This window comes from Manis pentadactyla, chromosome 1 (genome assembly GCF_030020395.1).
Source record: "Manis pentadactyla isolate mManPen7 chromosome 1, mManPen7.hap1, whole genome shotgun sequence".
Classification (NCBI taxonomy): domain Eukaryota; kingdom Metazoa; phylum Chordata; class Mammalia; order Pholidota; family Manidae; genus Manis; species Manis pentadactyla.
Genome location: NC_080019.1, coordinates 189,646,481 through 189,666,091, shown reverse-complemented (window position 1 = coordinate 189,666,091; position 19,611 = coordinate 189,646,481). Strand labels below are relative to the sequence as shown.

The 19,611-nt window shown below is 41.8% G+C and overlaps 1 protein-coding gene across 3 annotated transcripts in view; it reads left to right on the top strand.

Moving 5' to 3' along the window:
• Positions 1-136: 136 nt before the first annotated feature.
• Positions 137-19,611, top strand: part of VPS26C (VPS26 endosomal protein sorting factor C) — a 48,509-nt gene continuing 29,034 nt past the window's right edge. For 2 of the 3 annotated variants that reach the window (XM_036899236.2, XM_036899233.2), the window contains exon 1: positions 137-280. In XM_036899236.2, the coding sequence (XP_036755131.2) occupies positions 224-280 (57 nt within the window). In that variant the 5' untranslated portion in view covers positions 137-223. The remainder of the gene's footprint in view (positions 281-19,611) is intronic. The other variant, XM_057504517.1, reaches the window with a different exon arrangement.

Genomic DNA, 19,611 nt, shown 5'->3' with positions numbered 1-19,611 from the left:
TTACGGAAGGGGTGGGACTAGTCTGGTTCCGCCCCTCACGCTCGGCGGGGGTGGGGCGAAGAGTAAGACCACACCTACGTCGCAAGGAGGGAAGCGAGGTCACGTGATGCAACTGCCCGCCGAGCGGAGAAAGGGGCGGGGCCCCGGTTCGGTGGGGCGGGGCGACCCTACTTCCCTCAGGTCACGAGCCGCAGGAAGTGGTTCCTGCAGCGGAGTATTGGAGATGGGGACCTCTCTGGACATTAAGATTAAAAGAGCGAACAAGGTTTATCATGCCGGGGTAAGTAGGGTGGGCGGGTCTGCAGGATCCGTCGTCTCTAGGGCCTCGCACGCTCCTGGGTGTCTGCGGGCGAAGCAGGGTGCTCCGCCAGGTGCGTCCCCTCCAGGTGCTTCCCGCGCGCGGCCGGCTGCCAGACGAAGGCTCGGGCGGGGTCGGAGGGGCGTGCGGAGAGGGCACCTGGGCTGCATTGTTGTGCATCTGGCCCCTTGAACATCGGGCTTGTGCTCTCGCCGCGAGCACTGAGGGCGATGACCACACGCCCCGATCTCACTTGTAAGGCAGTGCGACGGCCTAATGAAAGTCAGGGTTAACCTTGAAAGCACAAATATGCGCTTTAGGCCGTGGTCAGCAATTAACACCATTACAAAAGTTACTGTTTACTCCTGTTGTATTCTTTGAATGACGTACAGGAGTGGCATTTTAAAATACAAGTCCAAAAAAATGAAAATCTTGACTATGCCATTAACAGGTTTAATGCCTTTGGCCAATCACGTAATCTTCTCGGGCCTCAGTTTCATTTTTGCAAAATGAAGATGGTGCAAGATTCCTCTAATTTGGGGAACCTCCACTCTACTGTCAAACTCAATCCCTGGGAAGTTTTAAGGAATGATTGTCCCGGTCCCACCCCACCAGAGATCCAAGTGTGATTCTAATGTGCCCCCAGCGTTGAAATCACAGTTGGGTGTCACACTGGGAGAAAATTGAGGGTAGTGCTTGTCACATAAATGCAGGGCAGCATCAAAAGGGGTAGAATACCAGACAGATCACGAATGGGTGCTTACACCTTTGGTGCAAGACAGCTGGGGAAACCTGATATTTATACAGTCTCAAATGGTCACCTCCAAGATTATTAATTACAAAGGGAAAAGGGTACCTTTATAATGAAGGAATCTGGTAGTCACTAATCTAACCAAGACCAACAGTGAACTCCACTTGGAACATCATCACTAATGAGACTGACATGTCTTGGCATTAATAACAGGGTTCTGGCATGATGCACTGATAAGGACACACCTGGTTTGTGTAGTATTCCCTCCAAAAGTACTTAACCTAAATCCATTAATAAGGAAACTGCCAGGCATATCCAAACTGAGGAACATTCTGTGAAGTAATTGGCCTGGATTCTCCAAAAATATCAATGTCATTAAAGAGGAATTTTTGTAGTTTAAGAGACTAAACAGGACAACCAAATACAGTACATACTTTTTGATAAGTAAATTTGAATATGGACTGTATATTAAATAATAGTTTTGTATTGGTGGTAGATTTCCTGAGTGTGATCTTCATATTTTGGTTTTGTAGAGTACTCCAACATGCTGAAATATTTAGAAATAAAGTGTTGCAACAATAAATTTTAAATGGTCCAGCTATGAATCGTGTGTATGTGTTTGTGTGTGTGTGTGTGAGCTGACATGTGAGAAGAAGAGAGAAAGCAAATTAATAATTGGTGAATCCAGTTGAAGGCTATATGGGTCTACTTTGTACTTTTTTTTGAAATAACAGCTTTATTGACATCAAATTAAAATGCCTTAAAATTCACTTTTTTAAAGTATAGAATTGTTAGTTTTAATGTGTTCACAGAATTGTGCAACCATCACCACTCTGTATTTTAGAACATTTTCATTACCCCACAGAGAAACCCTCCACCCATTAACGTTCACTTCTCAGGCCCTGGCAATCACAGATCTACTCTGTCTCCTTGGATTTGCCCATTCGGGACATTTCATATAAGTAGAGTTCGTATAGTATGTGGCCTTTTGTAACTGGTTTCTTTCACTTATCACATGTTTTCAATGTTCATACAAATTGTAGCATGTATTAGTGCTGCATTCCTTTTTATGGCTGTGTAATATTCCATTGTGTTGATATGTCACATTGTATTGTATTTATCCTTTCATCTGTTGATGGACATCTGGGTTGTTTTCACTTTTTGGCTCTTATGAATAATACTACTGTGAACATTCTAATACAAGTTTTTGTGTGAACATATGTTTTCATTTGTTCTGGATATATAGTGAGGAGTGGAGTTGTTAGGTGATATGGTAATTTTATGTTTAACTTTTTGAAGACCCACCAACCTGTTTTGTAAAGGATCTGCACCACTTTACATTCCACCAGTGTATGACAGTTCCAAGTTCTCATCTACTTTGTATTCTCCTAACTTTTCTATAGCTTGGAAAAGTTCAAAATAGGAATTGGGGAAGGTAGTGACTGGGGACTGTATACACTTTGCTTTAATGTTATTTCATTAAAAAGTTAGCACATTCTTTTCAGATGTTACTCCAGCTGAGATGCTGAGGTGTTTTCTGTGGTTTTAAATATGGTACAAGTAGTAATTCCACTTGGGGGAATTTCCCGAAAGAGAACAAAATCACCAAAACAGAAAGATACATGTACCTCTATGTTCATTGCAGCACTTTTTACAGTAGCCAGGATGTGGAAGCAACTTGTGTCCATCAATAGATGAATGGCTAAAGAAGACATGGTTCATATATAGAACAGCAATATTACTCAAGCATAAAAAGAAGGAAATCTTGCCATTTGTGACAGCATGGATGGACCTAGAGGGTATGATGCTAAGTGAAATAAGCCAGGCAGATAAAGACAAATACCACTTGATTTCATTTATATGTGGAATCTGGAAAAACAAATGACCAAAACAGAGAAAGACTCAAACACAGAAAAAAGTGGTAGTTGCCATGTGGGGGAATGGGGTAAAAATAGGTGAAGGGGATAAAGAGGCACAAACATCTAATATAAAATAATTATGGGATGAAAGTACAGACAGGGAATATAGTCAATAATATTATAATATCTTTGTGTGATGACAGATGGTAACTATACTGTGATGAGCATTTAGTAATATATATAACTGTCAAATCACTATGTTGTAGAAGTCAATGTAATACTGTGTATCAGCTGTATTGCAACCAGTAAATAAATGAGGTATAAGCAATGGGAAGTATATTTAGAGAAGATGCTAGAAATGAAAGGGTAAAATTGACCTAGCTGGAAGTCTGACACACTCCTTGTGGGACTCCTTGTGGGTGACAGAGTTGAAGGTGGCGTTAGCCCCGCCCATCCAGTGCACATCTCTTGGTGCCCTTATCAGGAGCAGAATTAGCAGTTGTTGGCTTATGGCAGTGTTTACACTAAATGCATTTCAAAAGGAGACCTTATATGGTGATTACAAAAGAAAAACCAGTATAACTTCTCCTAAATAGATGGTTGCTTTTAAGCCAAGAAAAAGCTATTAAACCAGTAAATCTAACCCAGTGACAAAAAGGACGTACGTGCCCGTGGCTCACATGTTAGACTCCGTGATCTGTGATTCAGGATAGGTGGATAGGTGGCTGCTTGCCAAGCTCCAGGAGGCAGGATCCTTGCTGGCTAGTTGCTCGATGAGGCCCCAGTGCTCACAAGCAGTGCACGTTTCATGCGTAGCTCACAGCATGGTTGTCCAAGGGGTGGCCTCTCTCCCACCTTCCCCACCCTTAGCTGGCTGCTGGTGGAACTAACAACATACAGGTTTTCCATTTTCTCTGAACATCTCAACAGCATTGGTAAAGATTCCTTTTCTAAAGATGGGACCCATCAGTGAGTCTGCCAGAGCATAATACCTGTACTCCTGGTTTGCTTGAGGTGGCTGCCACCTACGTTAGTTAGCCTGATCCTTAAGGCATAAGTGGTGCCATTCAAGTGAAACCTGTTTGTCCACGTACCTGTAAAGCAGTCTGATATTCCACTGAGGTGCCTGGGGCACACTGATGTAGGGTTTTGTTAGCCAGGCAGCATCATTCCTGTTTTATTCATGAGGAAACTGAGGCCCAGACAGGTTAATAAATGGCCCAAGATCACCCAGCCAATGACAGAGCCTGGATTCCAGTTCGGTCAGATTTCACAGCACATCCATGCAACATTGTTGTACTGCTTCCCTAAGAGAGGTCATTTTTATGCAAAATGGAGGAATTTGTCATGTATAAATAGTTGTTAGTTTCCTAAGAGTGCTGTAAATGGCATTGTAACATTTCAGTTTTAAAAACTGCTATGACTTCTACTCGGAAAATGTGCTGACTCTGATACTGTGCTTTTCAGTATCTTAGTTATCATGGGAGAATTTGAAAATGGCTTTGATTCTCTAGACACCAAAGAACCCAAGATATACTTGGGTTTAAAATTGACATTGGGGTTTTTTCCTAGAAAAAGGTGCTAATTGACAACGTGATGGAGTTTTCTTTTAATTATAGTTGAATAGTTTTTTGAAACATAAACATAGTGCATGCTGTGTTAACAACTTAACATTTTACAAGAGGCTGGAAAGTGGAAACTCAAGACCTTCCTCCTCTTTCCAACCCCTTTTCCTGTCCCTGGACATATCCCCTGACATTTTGTGTGTGCCCAGACAGTTCTGGGAATAATACGTGTGCATGTTTAACACTCCCTCCACCCCCCGACACACACACCCAAAACTTGTTCTTTTTCTTAGCAGTGTTATCTTTCTCTTGGGTATCTTTCCATATCACCACATCCTCATCAATCTCATCCTTCTTTAAATTGTTATTTATTCAAGATGAATTTATTTAACCAGTGTCTGTTGATCTCAGGAGGCTTACAAGTCAGTAGAGAGAAGTAAGTGTGTGAACAGAAGGTGATGCTAACGTGTGAATAGGAGCATCTGTGGTATGCAGTGAGCAAAGTAGGGTATGGGCATTTCGGGGAAAGGCCCCTTCTGGAGTTTCACTGAGGTGGCCATGCTTGTACCCGGTTCTGAAATTGGAGTGCCAGGCCAGAGTCTTTCTCCTGCCTGGCTCTGCTGGTTTCCGTCAGAAGGAACAAACAGTGTACGCAGAGTAAACAAGATCTTGTAGACTTTTGCAAAGCAATCCAGTAAAAGGTTTCTTTTACTTCATTTCCCAAGCTTTTACAGTCACTTCTTCTCATCTGATTTGGCAGCACTTTTTAAAAAATGACACGACTTCATCATTTTTTCAAAATATTTCTTCTCTTTCCCTTGTGTTCATTCTGCCCTTTTTTAAAAATAACAACTTCGTAAGTTGGCTGTTTAGCTTATTAAACTGTAGCCTCCTTTTAAAAATGCAGACATTTCCCTCTAAGGACTACTTGTTGCATCCCACAAGGCTTTTGTTTTTAATAGGTTGGTGAATCACTATAAAACAGACAGCTTTGTAACCCCATCCGGGTCCTGCTACAGAGGGGCAGAGGACCAGGAGAGAGATTATAAAAAGCAGAATAGCTGTACCTACGTGCTGGCAAAAGGCTGCTCCAAAGGACTCTGCAGAGGCTTCCTGGCTCAGCGGCCTCACGCTCTGGGGGGCCACGAGAGGGCCCAAAACACCACTTCACTGCCATGTCCCACAGGATTTGATGTGTAGCGTTTTCATATTTGTACAACTTAAATGTCCTCTCATTCCCATTATGGTTTTTTTAATTGGACACATGAATCGTTTAGAAGTGTGTGTTTTCTGTTATAAAAACAATGCGCACTCATAGGTGTACAGTAATTTCTAAGTTAAAAATGTTAATTTTAGAAAATTCCTTATGAGAAGAGTAACTTTAAAACAGAAAGTGAGATTGTGGCTGGAGTAGAGGATTTTCCGTGATTCAGCAGTAGCCTGTAATAGATTACCAGCACATCTCGTATATACTTCTGTCATTGCACTGATTAACTTCTGCTGCAGTTAATCGGTTCTGTGAGTGCTGAATGCAAGTGTTCAGTTATGTTTGTACTTGTGTTCCTAGGCCTGTCTGTACTGCCGCCTGGTAGGTGCTCAAAAGTTTTATTTAAATACTTGAACAAACTTCGTAAGACTAATAATTTCATAAATGCATTGATCAGAAAGGGAAAATTCTTATAGGTATACTGTAGATTTTGCTTTGTAATTATATATAATATTCTAGGTATGAATTCCAGACAGGTACTGGTAAGATTAATTCTTATTTTGATACAGCCCTGCTGCCGCACACGAACCCCCCATGACTTATATTTGTTCTAGTACAATCATTCTTAAGGGAATGATTCAAATAAATACAGAAATGGAGACTTCAGAATTTCCATAAATATGGTCGTCTTCTCTCTAATCAGAAATAGAAAATTATCCAAAATTTGAATCCCTGGTATTTCATTGCCGTTTATGCAGCACCTAGAGAGGAGGCCTTCCTCGGGCTTGAAGCTTTGTTGCTGTGCACCCTCCCCCAAGAGCTCTTCTCATTGAGTCCAGACGTTGACTTGTGTTTCCAAAGTCCCATGTAGGGTATGAGATGATCAGGAAGTGATGAAAAATTCCCTAATTTCATATTTCCAGCAAAAGTTTTAATATCCCATGAGAGCACTGAACCAGTATTATTTTATAATAATGCCCACTAGTACACCCCTTCCACCCACAGACTGCTTTAATCCTCACAGATTCTGAAGAGGTGGCATTTTGACCCCATTTCACAGTGGAGAATTCAGTGACATGCCAAGGGCACACATGAGCGTGAGAATTTGAAAGCATGTCTCTGTATTCCCACATCCAGGATTCTGTGTCCCTGCTCCAGGGTTAATTCACCACTGCCGGATGGAGCTGATACCTGTTCAAAGGTTTTGTTGTGAGGATTAAATGAGATAATGTTTTAAGACATTCGTTACAGGTCGTTACCCAGACTAGGAGCTCTCATGGTTGGAGGGGTGGTGTCGGTACACTTTCCCATGTCCATTCACACTCAGAATTGCACTGTCAGCCTCGATGTCAGTCATGTCGTTAGTACACCTGCAGTGGCTCAGATGCTCAGCAGGTACTTTACAGATTGTTGGATGTCTGTCCATGGTGGGCATGGAGGAAGGAGGGCTGGGGACCAAGGAGAACAGATAAGAGATCCCGGCATTTTTGCCTAAAAGCTGGATGTGGTTTTGGTAGTGCTGTGTGCTTCTTTGCGTGGTATGAACCTGTTCTTGATCAAAGAGTTTGACTCAGATGCATTGCAAATTATGTTTTCAGTACACCAGAGGAGCCTATTGGCTGAAAATGCCCTCTAGTATAGCTTGTTGTAATGTAAATATAATTGTTTCATTTTCATAAATTCAGGATGTTTTATACTCCAAGTCCTGGAACACGAACTCGTGAAAATGACACTGTTAAATACTATGTTATGAAAAACATAAATAAGACGTTTGCCATGCAGTATAGCCAGGCGCACTGGTAAGGGGTCTATGCACAGTGGGCTGGTCACTGTTACCACAAGAACCTCTGCACTTTCATTTGGTCTTATGTGGTTGCAATTTTCTTGTTAAGAACTTGAAGAGGAAAAATCCTACACATAACAGTTCATTATGAAGAAAACTTGCAAAGCTAGAATGGTATAAAAAAGCCGAACTCTTCTTCTTTGTATTACTAGTTTCTTGATACATGAGTCCTTATGGTTTAAAAACGTAGATCTTGGAGCAAGGAGGGATCTCGGGATAATTTTGTGGAAAGTGTGAACCTTTTAAAAAATCACAGTCCTCTAAACTTGAAGTGGATTTCTTTTCTCACTAATAATCTGGTACTCCTGCTAAGGCCTGTCTCTTAAGTTGTAAACTTACCCTTATATGATGAATGAGAGGTATTTTCAGAATTCTCCAAGCCTGTTTGAAAACTGGAATGCAATAAAATGCTTCATGTAGTTCTCCATTTGGTGTCTGTTACAGCCAATTTTGTACTGGCCTGAGCTTTAGTCAGCATGCCTGACCACTGTGGGTGTGTTGATTTCTAGACTCTTCTGCAACTGGACAAGTCTCAGCATGTCATGGGCACCTTGCTGGCCGGCCAGGCTGCTCTGACTCTGGTGGGGTGGTTGGGTTTCTTCTGCCTTCCTGTAGGTGCTGAGTCCCCAGTCGGGTCCTCCTGACCGTGCATCATCCCAGACTCAGCCTGGGGCAGCCAGCCATGCCTTCTCCATGGCCTGAAACCTGCAGTCTTTCCTTTGGCCCCATCCTATGGTGACCAGCACTGAACTCCCAGTTGTGCTGCTCACTGGCTGGAGAGCCAGCAGCCTGGGCATGTTTGGGGTGATGACACTGCTCTTCTCTGTTTACCCCCCTCTTTGACCCCTTCCCCACTACTGCCCCAGCCTGAGTTGGCAGAGCCCAGCTGGTCTGTCCTACCACTGTCCACTCAAGCTAACCCTCCCTACAGACGTCCCAGCTCTCTCACTGCCAGGCAGTGATTGGTTGCTGCCATCCTTACCTGCCCACTGCCCGGTTCTCCTGCACTTCTGACCACTGCGCCCTGTCCCTTTGGGCAGAGATGACTCTCCTGGCCCTTCCGCCTGTCACTGCGCCTGCCCCTCTGCTCCCGCACTCTCTCCAGTCCTCTATCCCACGCTGCTTGTTGGCTTAGCACAGGAAGGTTCTAAAGAGTTGTAAGTTGAAGCCAGTTTCCCGTGTGCATTTCATTTAAGCTACATTTGGGAGCTTTTAACCCCTTAGCTCTGAATATATCTCCATGTCATTCAGTTGTTTCAGTCAGGTAGTTGTTATATATAAAGGCACTTCTTTTGCTAGGCAAATCTGTGACACCACCCTACCACAGTTACTTTTCTAGGCTTCAACTTCGGTTTGGAAAACAGGGTCACTTGTTAGCCATTGGCTGGTGGGCTGCCCTTTTCCCCTCCCGGTGAGCATATGAAGGCCAGACTGTTTCAGAAGAGCATTATTAACAAATCTACAACTGACATATCATGCCAACACGAAAAGCACAGCGGTCCAGGGCTCAGAAATATAGCATTCGCCTTGTTTGGCTGGGTAGCTGAGGGAGAGGTGAGTTAGTGCGGTCCTGTGTCCAGCTGCTCGGTTCTGGGTGTAGCTGGAGGCCCAGGCTGCTGGGCTCTTTGGTGTGCTGTGCATGGTTGCTCTCTAGCCGTGGGGCTCTGGGTCCTTTCAGATGCTTTTCCATACAAACACAGGTAAAGATAGGATTGTTGTAAAATATTTTTGTGAAGTGAAGGATTCTTGTCAATTTCATGATGATCGTCTACCTGTACAGAGGACTTCCTGGACACATCTGTCTGGTGAGTAGTTCTTAAAAAGACTGCCGTGGTCTTTTATTGTCTATGTTGAAGAGTCAGTCTACTCTCTCACTTGGAGTTGGAAGAAAATTCAGGCTAAAAAATAGTGCCTTCCTCAAGGTGATGGAAAATACATCTTACCTTTTATCTCCCAAACTAAAGTGTTTCCTCATAAACAGCCCAATAAAATGAACAAATTGTTTGTTTAGGATAAAGATCCCCCCTCATTTTAAGTAATGAAACTTTTATTAAATGAAATCTTAGAAAGAATTCTATATATCAATTTTTATAATACCTAGTAGAATGATTGTTTTATAAGCAGGTCAATGCAGAGCTTTTCCATCTGAAATGATCCCCCTGTCCTCCCTGACTCATCCTCAGATCCCAAAGTGGCTGCTGAGGCATCTGCACAGGCCTAGGGCCCAGTGGTTCACAGTTGGAAAGTACTGCTTATAGGATGTGAAGACTAGCCAGGGCCGACAATGTTGAAGATTTTTCATACCAACTTATTTTTATTTTGTCTTGCACCAAAATGTATAAGGCTCTATCAACTTTGAGGTAAAATTCAGCACATGCAACCAGACTTAAAACATGCTTTTATTTACTGGAGGATTTAAATACAGAAAAGGTAGCTTCCTACTCCACACAGCCTTCCCTGATCAGACCCACCATCCTTGATTGCCAGGGACTAACCAAGACTGACCATCCTTGGTTACTTGTCTGCCAGTTTCTGTCTCAACAACCTGCTCACCTGGGGGTCTTGGGCCAGTATAGGCCCAGTAGAAGCTGGTGGGGTCTTGGCCACCTCCACTGTTCTCCTTACTGATGTTTAAACTTCCCTGGGAAGGGCAGTATGAGATTGTCAGTAGCATTTGACTCTTGAGAGGAACCTCTAGCTGATCAAGCTTTTCTGACTCCCGATTTCTGATTTTGAGAAAGAGCTGGTCTGAGAAATGTGCGGTTACCTGGGCTATCCTACCCATTGGGCAGCTTCTCCTGGTGTGTGGTGTCGGTGCGCCTGCTCCCCAGTGCCGGTTGACTTCGGCTAAGCCTCACTGCCCAGCCCCCATGATGACATCTTATTCATGCTTGTGGTTTTACTGTCACACATGACGTCAGCCAAATCTTGGTTCTTCCTTTGCTTTATCAGAAAAGCTAGTTTAAGACCATTACTCTAAAACCCAAATCATAATCTTTGGGAAAGGAACAAAAGTCCCATCAGTGGAAAAGTAAGGGCTAGGTAGACAGAAATTCCCCTCTTCAATAATTATCAGAAAAAGAATAAACTGCTTTTAATTTAAAAGAGATAATAGTAGTCTTATTTGACTATATGTCTTGGATCTTTCAAAAATTTTATATTTGTTTTATAAATTCCAGTATTTTTGCTTGCTAAGAAATTTCAGGTAATAGGAAGGAGTATCAGACTGAGCAGGAACATTCTTCTGTCCCCCTCCCACATTGCTCCTTTAGAACTTGCCAGAGTTCAACTTAACAGCCTTCCACAGTAGGACCTTACTGTCCCCATGGGCTGTGTGACCCAGGCCTGACCGGAAGTGGAGAGAGGCTGCCCCAGACTGTGGGGCAGCGCAGGGTCAGCCCTGGCGCCCTTCCGCTGAGCTCCTGCCTCTCAGGAGCCCTTTGAGCCATGGGCCTCTTTTGCTGCCGGACTCACCTCTTGCCCTCTATTCCTGGAGTTTGCCCAGGCCTAGGCTCGCCTTGGATTCACATGGTACACTGACCTCATTCATACATGAGCTTACTCAGACCAGCCTTCAATCTGATGGTTGTGTAAGTTCTTCATTATGTAAGTGTGGGCTGGCTATTCAAAGCATTTTCTTTGGCCAACTCCCTGTATTCCATGGTCATTACTGGCATATAATCAGGCCAGTGTCTGGACTCCTCTGTAACTGGAGCTGTCTGAAGCTCTTGGTTTCTAGTCTGGGGTCTTCACATTCACTGACACTGATAGTTACAAATGAATGTCAGTGTTCTGAACTTTCTATGAGTTTTAATGTTACTGAAATCTGAAATCCAGTATTCCCTATCATAACACATAATTTTGCTAATAGATAGTATCTAACCCCTGAAACCACACAGCACACCAGGATTTGAATTTCATATGCCTGTGTTCAATAGCCCATATTTACTTACTTTCATTAATTTTTACTTTTTGTAACTAGTATTGGCAACCTTATTTTACCCCTTTCTCCTCAGTTTTTACTCAGTGGCTCAGGTTTCTTTTCTAGACTCTCAAGAGAGTTTTAGAACCAGAAATTTCAGAGCTATCGCCATTGGACAATAGCTGATTTTTGTCAGCCCATTTTACTTACTATTTGCACCTATACTTGTAGCGTGCTGTACTTAGAAGAAACCCGCTGTGTTTCACTGTGTTAGCAAAGCACCAGAATGCAGCACAGAAATGTAAGCCCCCTGAGTGGTGGCTTTGCCTCTTGTTTACTGCCCTGTGTCTCATGCTGGATGGTGGGCATGCCAAAAACAATTGTTGAATGAATGATGATATATTTTCTGCTATTTTGGCAGTATATATATATGTAAGCCACACAAATTAGTACCAGTATTTTGTTACTGTTCCATTTCTAGTGAGCTGATTGACTTCTATATGTTTTTTTTTACTTAACTATTAACCACTTTTAGAATATAACCCTGCTGTCAAGAAAGTAGTATATTGCCCTGTATCCTTGATTATCTCTGTGGACTTAATTTGGCCCCATATTTGGCCTTTTCCAGAATGTCATATAAATGGCATCAATACGATTACACGATATTACCCTTTGAATCTGGCCTTATCACTTAGCACAATGCCTTCGAGATTCATTCCAGTTGTTGATTTAGATTCGTGGTTACCAAAGGTTCCAGATTACTTTCCTTACCATCTAAGAGTCTAACTTAACTCACTTAGTATGCTGTTACAAACACAATCTAAAGGTTCTTTTCTATTTCTCCTCCTTTTTCTTCCTCCTTCATTCTTTGTATATTAGGTATCAAATTCTGTACTTTTTGTCTATCCCTTGACTGATTTTGAGGATAGTTAATTTAATTTTGCATTTCCTTCATAATTAGCTGTTCTAGTTTCTTTACTGTGGTTTTATTACCTCTGGTGACAGCTATTCAACCTTAGGAACACTTCCATCTTCCATCTATAGCAGTCTCTCCAAAATAGACTGTAGAGATGGTTTGCGGAAGGTAAATTCTCTCAGCTTTTGCTTATCTGGAAATTGTTTAATCCCTCCTTCAAATTTAAATGATAATCTTGCTGGATAAAGTAATCTTGGTTCCAGGCCCTTCTGCTTCATGGCATTTAATACATCATGCCACTCCCTTCTGGCCTGTAAGGTTTCTGCTGAGAAGTCTGATGTTAGCCTGATGGGCTTTCCTTTGTATGTGATCTTATTTCTGCCTCTGGCTGCTTTTAACAGTCTGTCCTTATCCTTGATCTTTCCCATTTTAATTACTATGTGTCTTGGTGTTGTCTTCCTTGGGTCCCTTGTGTTGGGGGATCTGTGGATCTCCATGGCCTGAGAGACTATGTCCTTCCCCAGATTGGGGAAGTTTTCAGCAACTACCTCCTCAAAGACACTTTCTATCCCTTTCCCTCTTCTTCTTCTGGTATCCCTATAATGCGAATATTGTTCCTCTTGGATTGGTCACACAGTTCTCTCAATATTCTTTCATTTTTAGAGATCCTTTTTTCTCTCTGTGCCTCAGCTTCTTTGTATTCCTCTTCTCTAGTTTCTATTTCATTTATTGTCTCCTCCACCGTATCCAACCTGCTTTTAATACCCTCCATCGTGTTCTTTAACGATTGGATCTCTGACCTGAATTCATTCCTGAGTTCTTGGATGTCTTTCCGTACCTCCATTAGGGTGTTGATGATTTTTATTTTGAACTCCCTTTCAGGAAGAGTCACGAGGTCCATATCATTTAAATCTTTCTCGGGAGTTGTATTAACAATTTTACTCTGAACAAGGTTCCTTTGGCGTTTCATGTTTGTATATGGCGCCCTCTAGTGTCCAGAAGCTCTATTCTGGAGCTGCTGAGCCCCTGAAGCAATGTCAGGGGTCGCAGGGGAGCAGTACTGGGGGTAGGAAAGAGCTGTTCCCCGCCTCCTGGCTCCTGTGCCTGTCTCCACTGCCTGAGCCAGTGGGCCGGGCACACAGGTATAAGTTTTTGTTCCAGAGCAGCCAGATATGGATCCCTGCTTTCCACAAGCAGCTGGAATCCCAGTCTCCCCAGGAACTCTGCCTGTATTAACTTTCCAAACCAGTAGTAATGCGAGTCTCATGAAAGCACCATGTAGGTTTGTGCTCCCAGCGCAGATCTCCGGAGCTACGTATTCAGCAGTCCCAAGCCTTCCACTCCCTCCCTGCTCCGTTTGTCTTCCTCCTGCCGGTGAGCTGGGGTAGAGGAGGGGCTCGGGTTCCACAGAGCCACAGCTCTGGTACGTTACCCCGTTTGCTGAGGTCCGCTCTTTTCTCCAGGTGTGTGCAGTCTGATGCCGTCCTCTTTCCTGCTGCTCTCTCAGGATTAATTGCACCAATTAAATTTTCTAATTGTATCCAGTTTTAGGAGGCAGCCTCTGTGTCTTCTCTCACACCGCCATCTTTAATCCCATCTATATTGGCTTTTTTTTTTAATTGAAGTATAGTTGACATGTTAGTTTCAGGTGTTCAACAGAGTGATTTGACAGTTACATACTTTATGAAATGCTCCCCATAGGAAGTGTAGTTACTGATAAGTTATATTCTCTTTGCTATACTTTTCATCCCTGTGACTTATTATTATTTTTTTGGTATCGTTAATATACAGTCACATGAACAACATTGTGGCTACTAGATTCCCTTCATTATCAAGTCCCCACCACATACCTCATTATAGTCACTGTCCATCAGCGTAGTAAGATGCTATAGAATCAGTAATTATCTTCTCTGTGCTATACTGCCTTCCCCACTCCCCCCCACGTTATGTGTGCTAATCGTAATGCCCCTTTTCCCCCTTCTCCCTCCCTTCCATCCCTCTGCCCCAGTTCCTTTCCCTTTGGTAACTGTTAGTCCATTCTTGGGTTCTGTGAGTCTGCTGCTATTTTGTTCCTTCAGTTTTTCCTTTGTTCTTATGCTCCACAGATGAGGGAAATCATTTGGTCTTTCTCCACCTGGCTTATTTCACTGAGCATAATACCCTCTAGCTCCATCCATGTTGCTGCAAATGGTAGGATTTGTTTTCCTCTTAAGGCTGAATAGTATTCCATTGTGTAAGCTCTTTTTTCTCTCTGATGCTCTTTTTATCCAAGTTGACTTATCTACTTATGGAAGAATATATTTTTCCACACTCATTTTCCCCCATCTTACTGATGTATAATTGACAAAAAATTATATATATTTAAGGTTTATAACTTTACGTTTTGATGTATATATATATATATATATATATAGTGAAATAATCACCACAGTCAAATTAACTAACACATCCATTACTTTGCCTAGTTACTATTTTCATTTGTGTGTGTATGGGGGGTGAGATGCTTAAGATCTATGCTCTTAGCAAATTTCAAGTGTATAACACAGTATTGTTAGCTATATTCACATTGTTCTGCATTAGATCTATAAAACTTACACTCATCTTGCATAATTGAAACTTCGTACCCCTTGACCAACATCTCATTTCCTCTCCACCCTGGCCCTAAAACAACCACCATTCTGCTCCTGCTCCCAAGAGTTTATTTTAGATTCCACAGGTACGTGAAATTACATAGTGTTTGTCCTTCTATGACTGGCTTATTTCACTTAGTATACTGTACTCCAGGTTGAATCATGTTGTCACAAATGGCAGGATTTCCTTCTTTTTAAAAGCTGAATAAGATTCCATTCCATATGCACAAACCATATTTACCATCAGCCTGAGTCAACACGTGCCAAGGCCACAGAGGTCCCAGTGGCAAGAGCCGCAGGCACCCCTGGCGGTGGCCAGGGCCACCAAGGCCCTCCTGCCCTCCTTTTCCCGTGCAGTGGGCAGGTGATGGCTGAAGGGTTTCCTCTCGGTGCCAAGCTGTGCCAGGTCAGGGGATGGAACAAAGCAGGTAACATGCTCTCTGTGTTTTCCTAGGTGCTCATCCTTTTTCATGCTCCATTTGGGTGACTGCAGTTTCTTGGTTATACTCTGGAGCTCTACTAGGTCGATTTTCATGGACTGGTTGTTGTTAAATTGTTTTGTTGGGGGATGAAGGTTGGGACTTCCTAATCCATCATCTTCTGACATCACATCACATGTACCTTAAATAACTTTATCACATTCCTCAAAAAAACATAGCTGAAACTTTTATTGGCTTGCATTAAATTTTTTTTTAACATTGGTGTATTTTTTTGTTGTTGTTATCATTAATCTACAATTACATGAAGGACATTATGTTTACTAGGCGCCCCCCTTCACCAAGTCCCCCACACACACCCCATTATAGTCACTGTCCATCAGCGTAGTAAGATGCTGTAGAATCACTACTTATCTTCTCAGTGTTGCACAGCCCTCCCCATGCCCCCCCCACATTATATATGCTAATCGTAATGCCCCCTTTCTTTTTCCCCTGCTCTTATCCCTCCCTTCCCACCTCTCCTGCCCAGTCCCTTTCCCTTTGGTAACTGTAATCCATTCATGGATTCTGTGATTCTGCTGCTGTTTTGTTCCTTCAGTTTTTCTTTGTTCTTATACTCCACATATGAGTGAAATCATTTGATACTTCTCGTTCTCCGTCTGGCTTATTTCACTGAGCATTATACCCTCTAGCTACATCCATGTTGCTGCAAATGGTAGGATTTGTTTTCTTCTTATGGCTGAATAACATTCCATTGTGTATATGTACCATATCTTCTTTATCCATTCATCTAATAATGGACACTTACGTTGCTTCCAATTCTTGGCTATTGTAAATAGTGCTGCGATAAACATAAGGGTGCATACGTCTTTCTGAAACTGGGTTGCTGCATTCCTAGGAGTAGAATTCCTGCGTCGAATGTTACTTCTATTTTGAGTTTTTTGAGGAACCTCCATACTGCTTTCCACAATCGTTGAACTATTTTACATTCCCACCAACAGTGTAGGAGGGTCCCTGTGACTTATTTTTTTACTAGAAGTTTGTACTTCTTAATCCTCTTCACCTTTTTTGTCTATATTTTGGTTTTTCTATTAGGTGGCTTATATTTATTATTTATTATTTTTGTGTACAAAGGTTTGCTCTGCGGTTCCAGCTAATTTTTTCCGCATTCTCTGGCCAGTTTCCTTCTCGATTTAAAATGCTACCTTTGTCATCTGTTAAGTTCCCACACTACGTACGCCTGTTTCTGGACTTTCCATTCCGTGCTGTTGATCTTTCAGCCTGTGTGTGTCCTGCACCACATGTAAATTATGTGGCAGTACAGTATCTCTTAGGGCCCATCTCCCTCATTTCTCCATTCAGAACTTCTTATTCCATGTGAATTTTCACAATTCTGGTATTTGTTCTTTAGGATTGCTTTGCCTGTACAGACTTATTTGGGGAAGTAGACATGTTAGAGATGTTAAAACTATCTGTTCAAAAACATGGCATGGCTTTTGTTTGTTTCTTTCATGGCTTTCAGCTAATGTTTTAAGCTTCTGTCTTATTAGGGTTTTAGACATTTCCTGTTAAGTTGATTTATAATATTTTAACTTGTTGCTTTTGAAAATAAAATCTTTTATTCCATTGTATCTTCTCATTGATCATTGTTTAGAACGTGATGTCTTACTGATCTCTGTATATTAATTTTGTACCTAGCTGTCTTCCTTCCTGAAATTTCCTTCACACTGATAGTTTTCAGTGAATTCTTTTGGGTTCTTTCAGGCATGTAATCATATCATCTGCAAGTAATAACCATTTTATCTTCTCCTTTTCAATTTTCATACTTCTTTCTCTAGTTCCATTGCATTAACTAGTACTTCCAGTATGTTAGTGGCGGTAAGAGTGGTCATCCTTGTATTCTTGACTTACTTGCAATGTATCTACTCGCCTATTAAGTTTGATGCTGGCTTTTTGGGGAAGGTAATTATATTTTGTCATGTTAAGGAAATATTCTTCTCTTCTTATTTAACTAAGAATTTTATCAAGAATGAATATTAAATTTTAGCAAGTGACCTTTCAGCATCTGTGAAGATGACTGTATGATTTCTGGAGAGCTCTTAACATTGTGAGTTGTGTTGATAGTTCTCCTCAATAACTGAGCTCTCCATACATTCCTGGACTGCATCCCAGGTGGTTGTGGTGTAATATTCCTTTAAATTGCTGCTGGATAGTATTTGCTAATATTTTATTTAGGGCCATTGCATTGGTATTCTTAAGTGAAAAAAGCCTAGTTTTCTCTGTATATAGATGTGAGTGTGTATATAGATTCTGTCTTACTTGGGTGTCATTACTATATTTTGCTTAATTTTTTTAAAGTTCCTCTTCTATGTTTTAGAATGGTTAAATATTGGAATGTTCTGTTATTTCTATGTTGGAATGATCTGTGAAACTTGGCCTGACACGTTGGGTTGGGGTGTGTGTGTGGCCCTTATATATAGCTTTCTCTATTTTTTATATGGTAATTAATTGATTAGCTTAGGTTTCATGTCTCCTTTAGAATTAGTCTGAGTAAATTGCATTTTCCTAGAAAGATAATTCACTCTATCAACTTTTCAAATACCATTGAATGGTATCTTCTCTTAATTACCTCTAGATCTCTACTGTTTCCCTCTTATTTCTTATTTCAGATATTTGTGTTTACTTTCCCCTTTTTTTTTCCTTGATTTGCTATTTTTTTCTAAAGGAAGAACTGTTGGACTTATTCATGGGCTAATTTAGTCAGTTTTTGCAAATAACGTATTTGCAATTTTCAATTGCAAATAATGTATTCTCCATTTTCAGGGTGTAGAGTTGAACACGAGCCAGTCAGTTACCTCTTACTGCTGGTGTAACTTGGGCCCTTAACATCCTGCTTCTTGTCCTTTCTATCTGCCAGGGGAGGGAGGAAAGAAACAGCCCTGCAGCTAAGGTGTCTGACTCACTTTCCCCTGGTGTCCCTGTGGTTGGCTTTGCGAGTGTGTGTGCTGCCCCTTGATCGCGGAGAGAAATGTGCTTGTCTCTCGTGTGAGCTGCAGCACTCACAGTGTCGCACCTCCTCTCTGGGCTCAGTCGGGTCTGCTATGAAGGGCGCAGCGTGTGATTTACTCCTTCACGTTCACATACCTCTGCTCACCCTCTCTTCTCCATCCTTTCCAAATCCACCCACATCCCTGCTGTTTCCAGGAGCTTCGCTGTCGGAGGACATAAAATTGGGTTTTGCTTTGAGATATAATCTGAATGTCTGGTTTTTAACAGACATTAATTTAACCCATTTATTAATATGACATGTTTGACAGTAATTCTGTCACTGCTGGATTGTCATATGGGAGATTGTTTCAGATGTTATTTATTAATCCCCAACTATGAACAATGACAAAATTAATGATTTCCTCTCTTTTCCTTCTCCCTTTCTTCTCTTCTACTAACCGATGTTAGTCATTTGCAAGTATTACCTTTATTGGTGTTTACCTTTGTTAAGTTTATTTGTACTGTGTTGTTTGATTAATTAACTTTCAGTCAGTACTGTCCTGCCCATTATGATAGCCACCGGCATGATGCACTGGAAACATGGTTAGTCCAACTGAGGACCTGAACTTTACATTTTATTTAATATTAGTTAATGTAAAGTTGAGTTTAAATAGCCTCAGGTGGCTTCTTTATAGGGAAGCATGGCTTTAATGACATTATTTTTAAACCCCTGGTGTCAGAAATTAGGAAACCAGGTGTGTTATATGACCTCCCACATTGCTCTCTTCATTTCCCAATTCTGTTGTTTAAATAATTTCTGCACCGCAAGGACTTGGGTTTGTGTTCTGTTCTCTCACTGTAATCATCACGTTGTTCTTCGTCTTATTCTTCGAGTTCAGTGCATTCAATCTTCGCAATGGGTTCTTAGTTTTCCCAGCCTTCCCTTGGACGGAGCCGCCGGTAGTCCCTCAAGGATTCTCGTCCGGTGTTCTCGGGGTCTGGTGTGGCATTGCCTGTGTAAAGCTCCTTTAGCCCGGAACAGCTGTTCAGGAAGGCTCAGACTCCCAGGGCCGTGCTTGGTTTCCATGAGCATTGTAATGGGTATTGCTGTACTTTGATTTTGAAATGCATTTTGCTATGGAGAAGTCTAATTTTTTTCCCCCTCTAAGTGACGTGATCTTTTTGCCTGATTCCT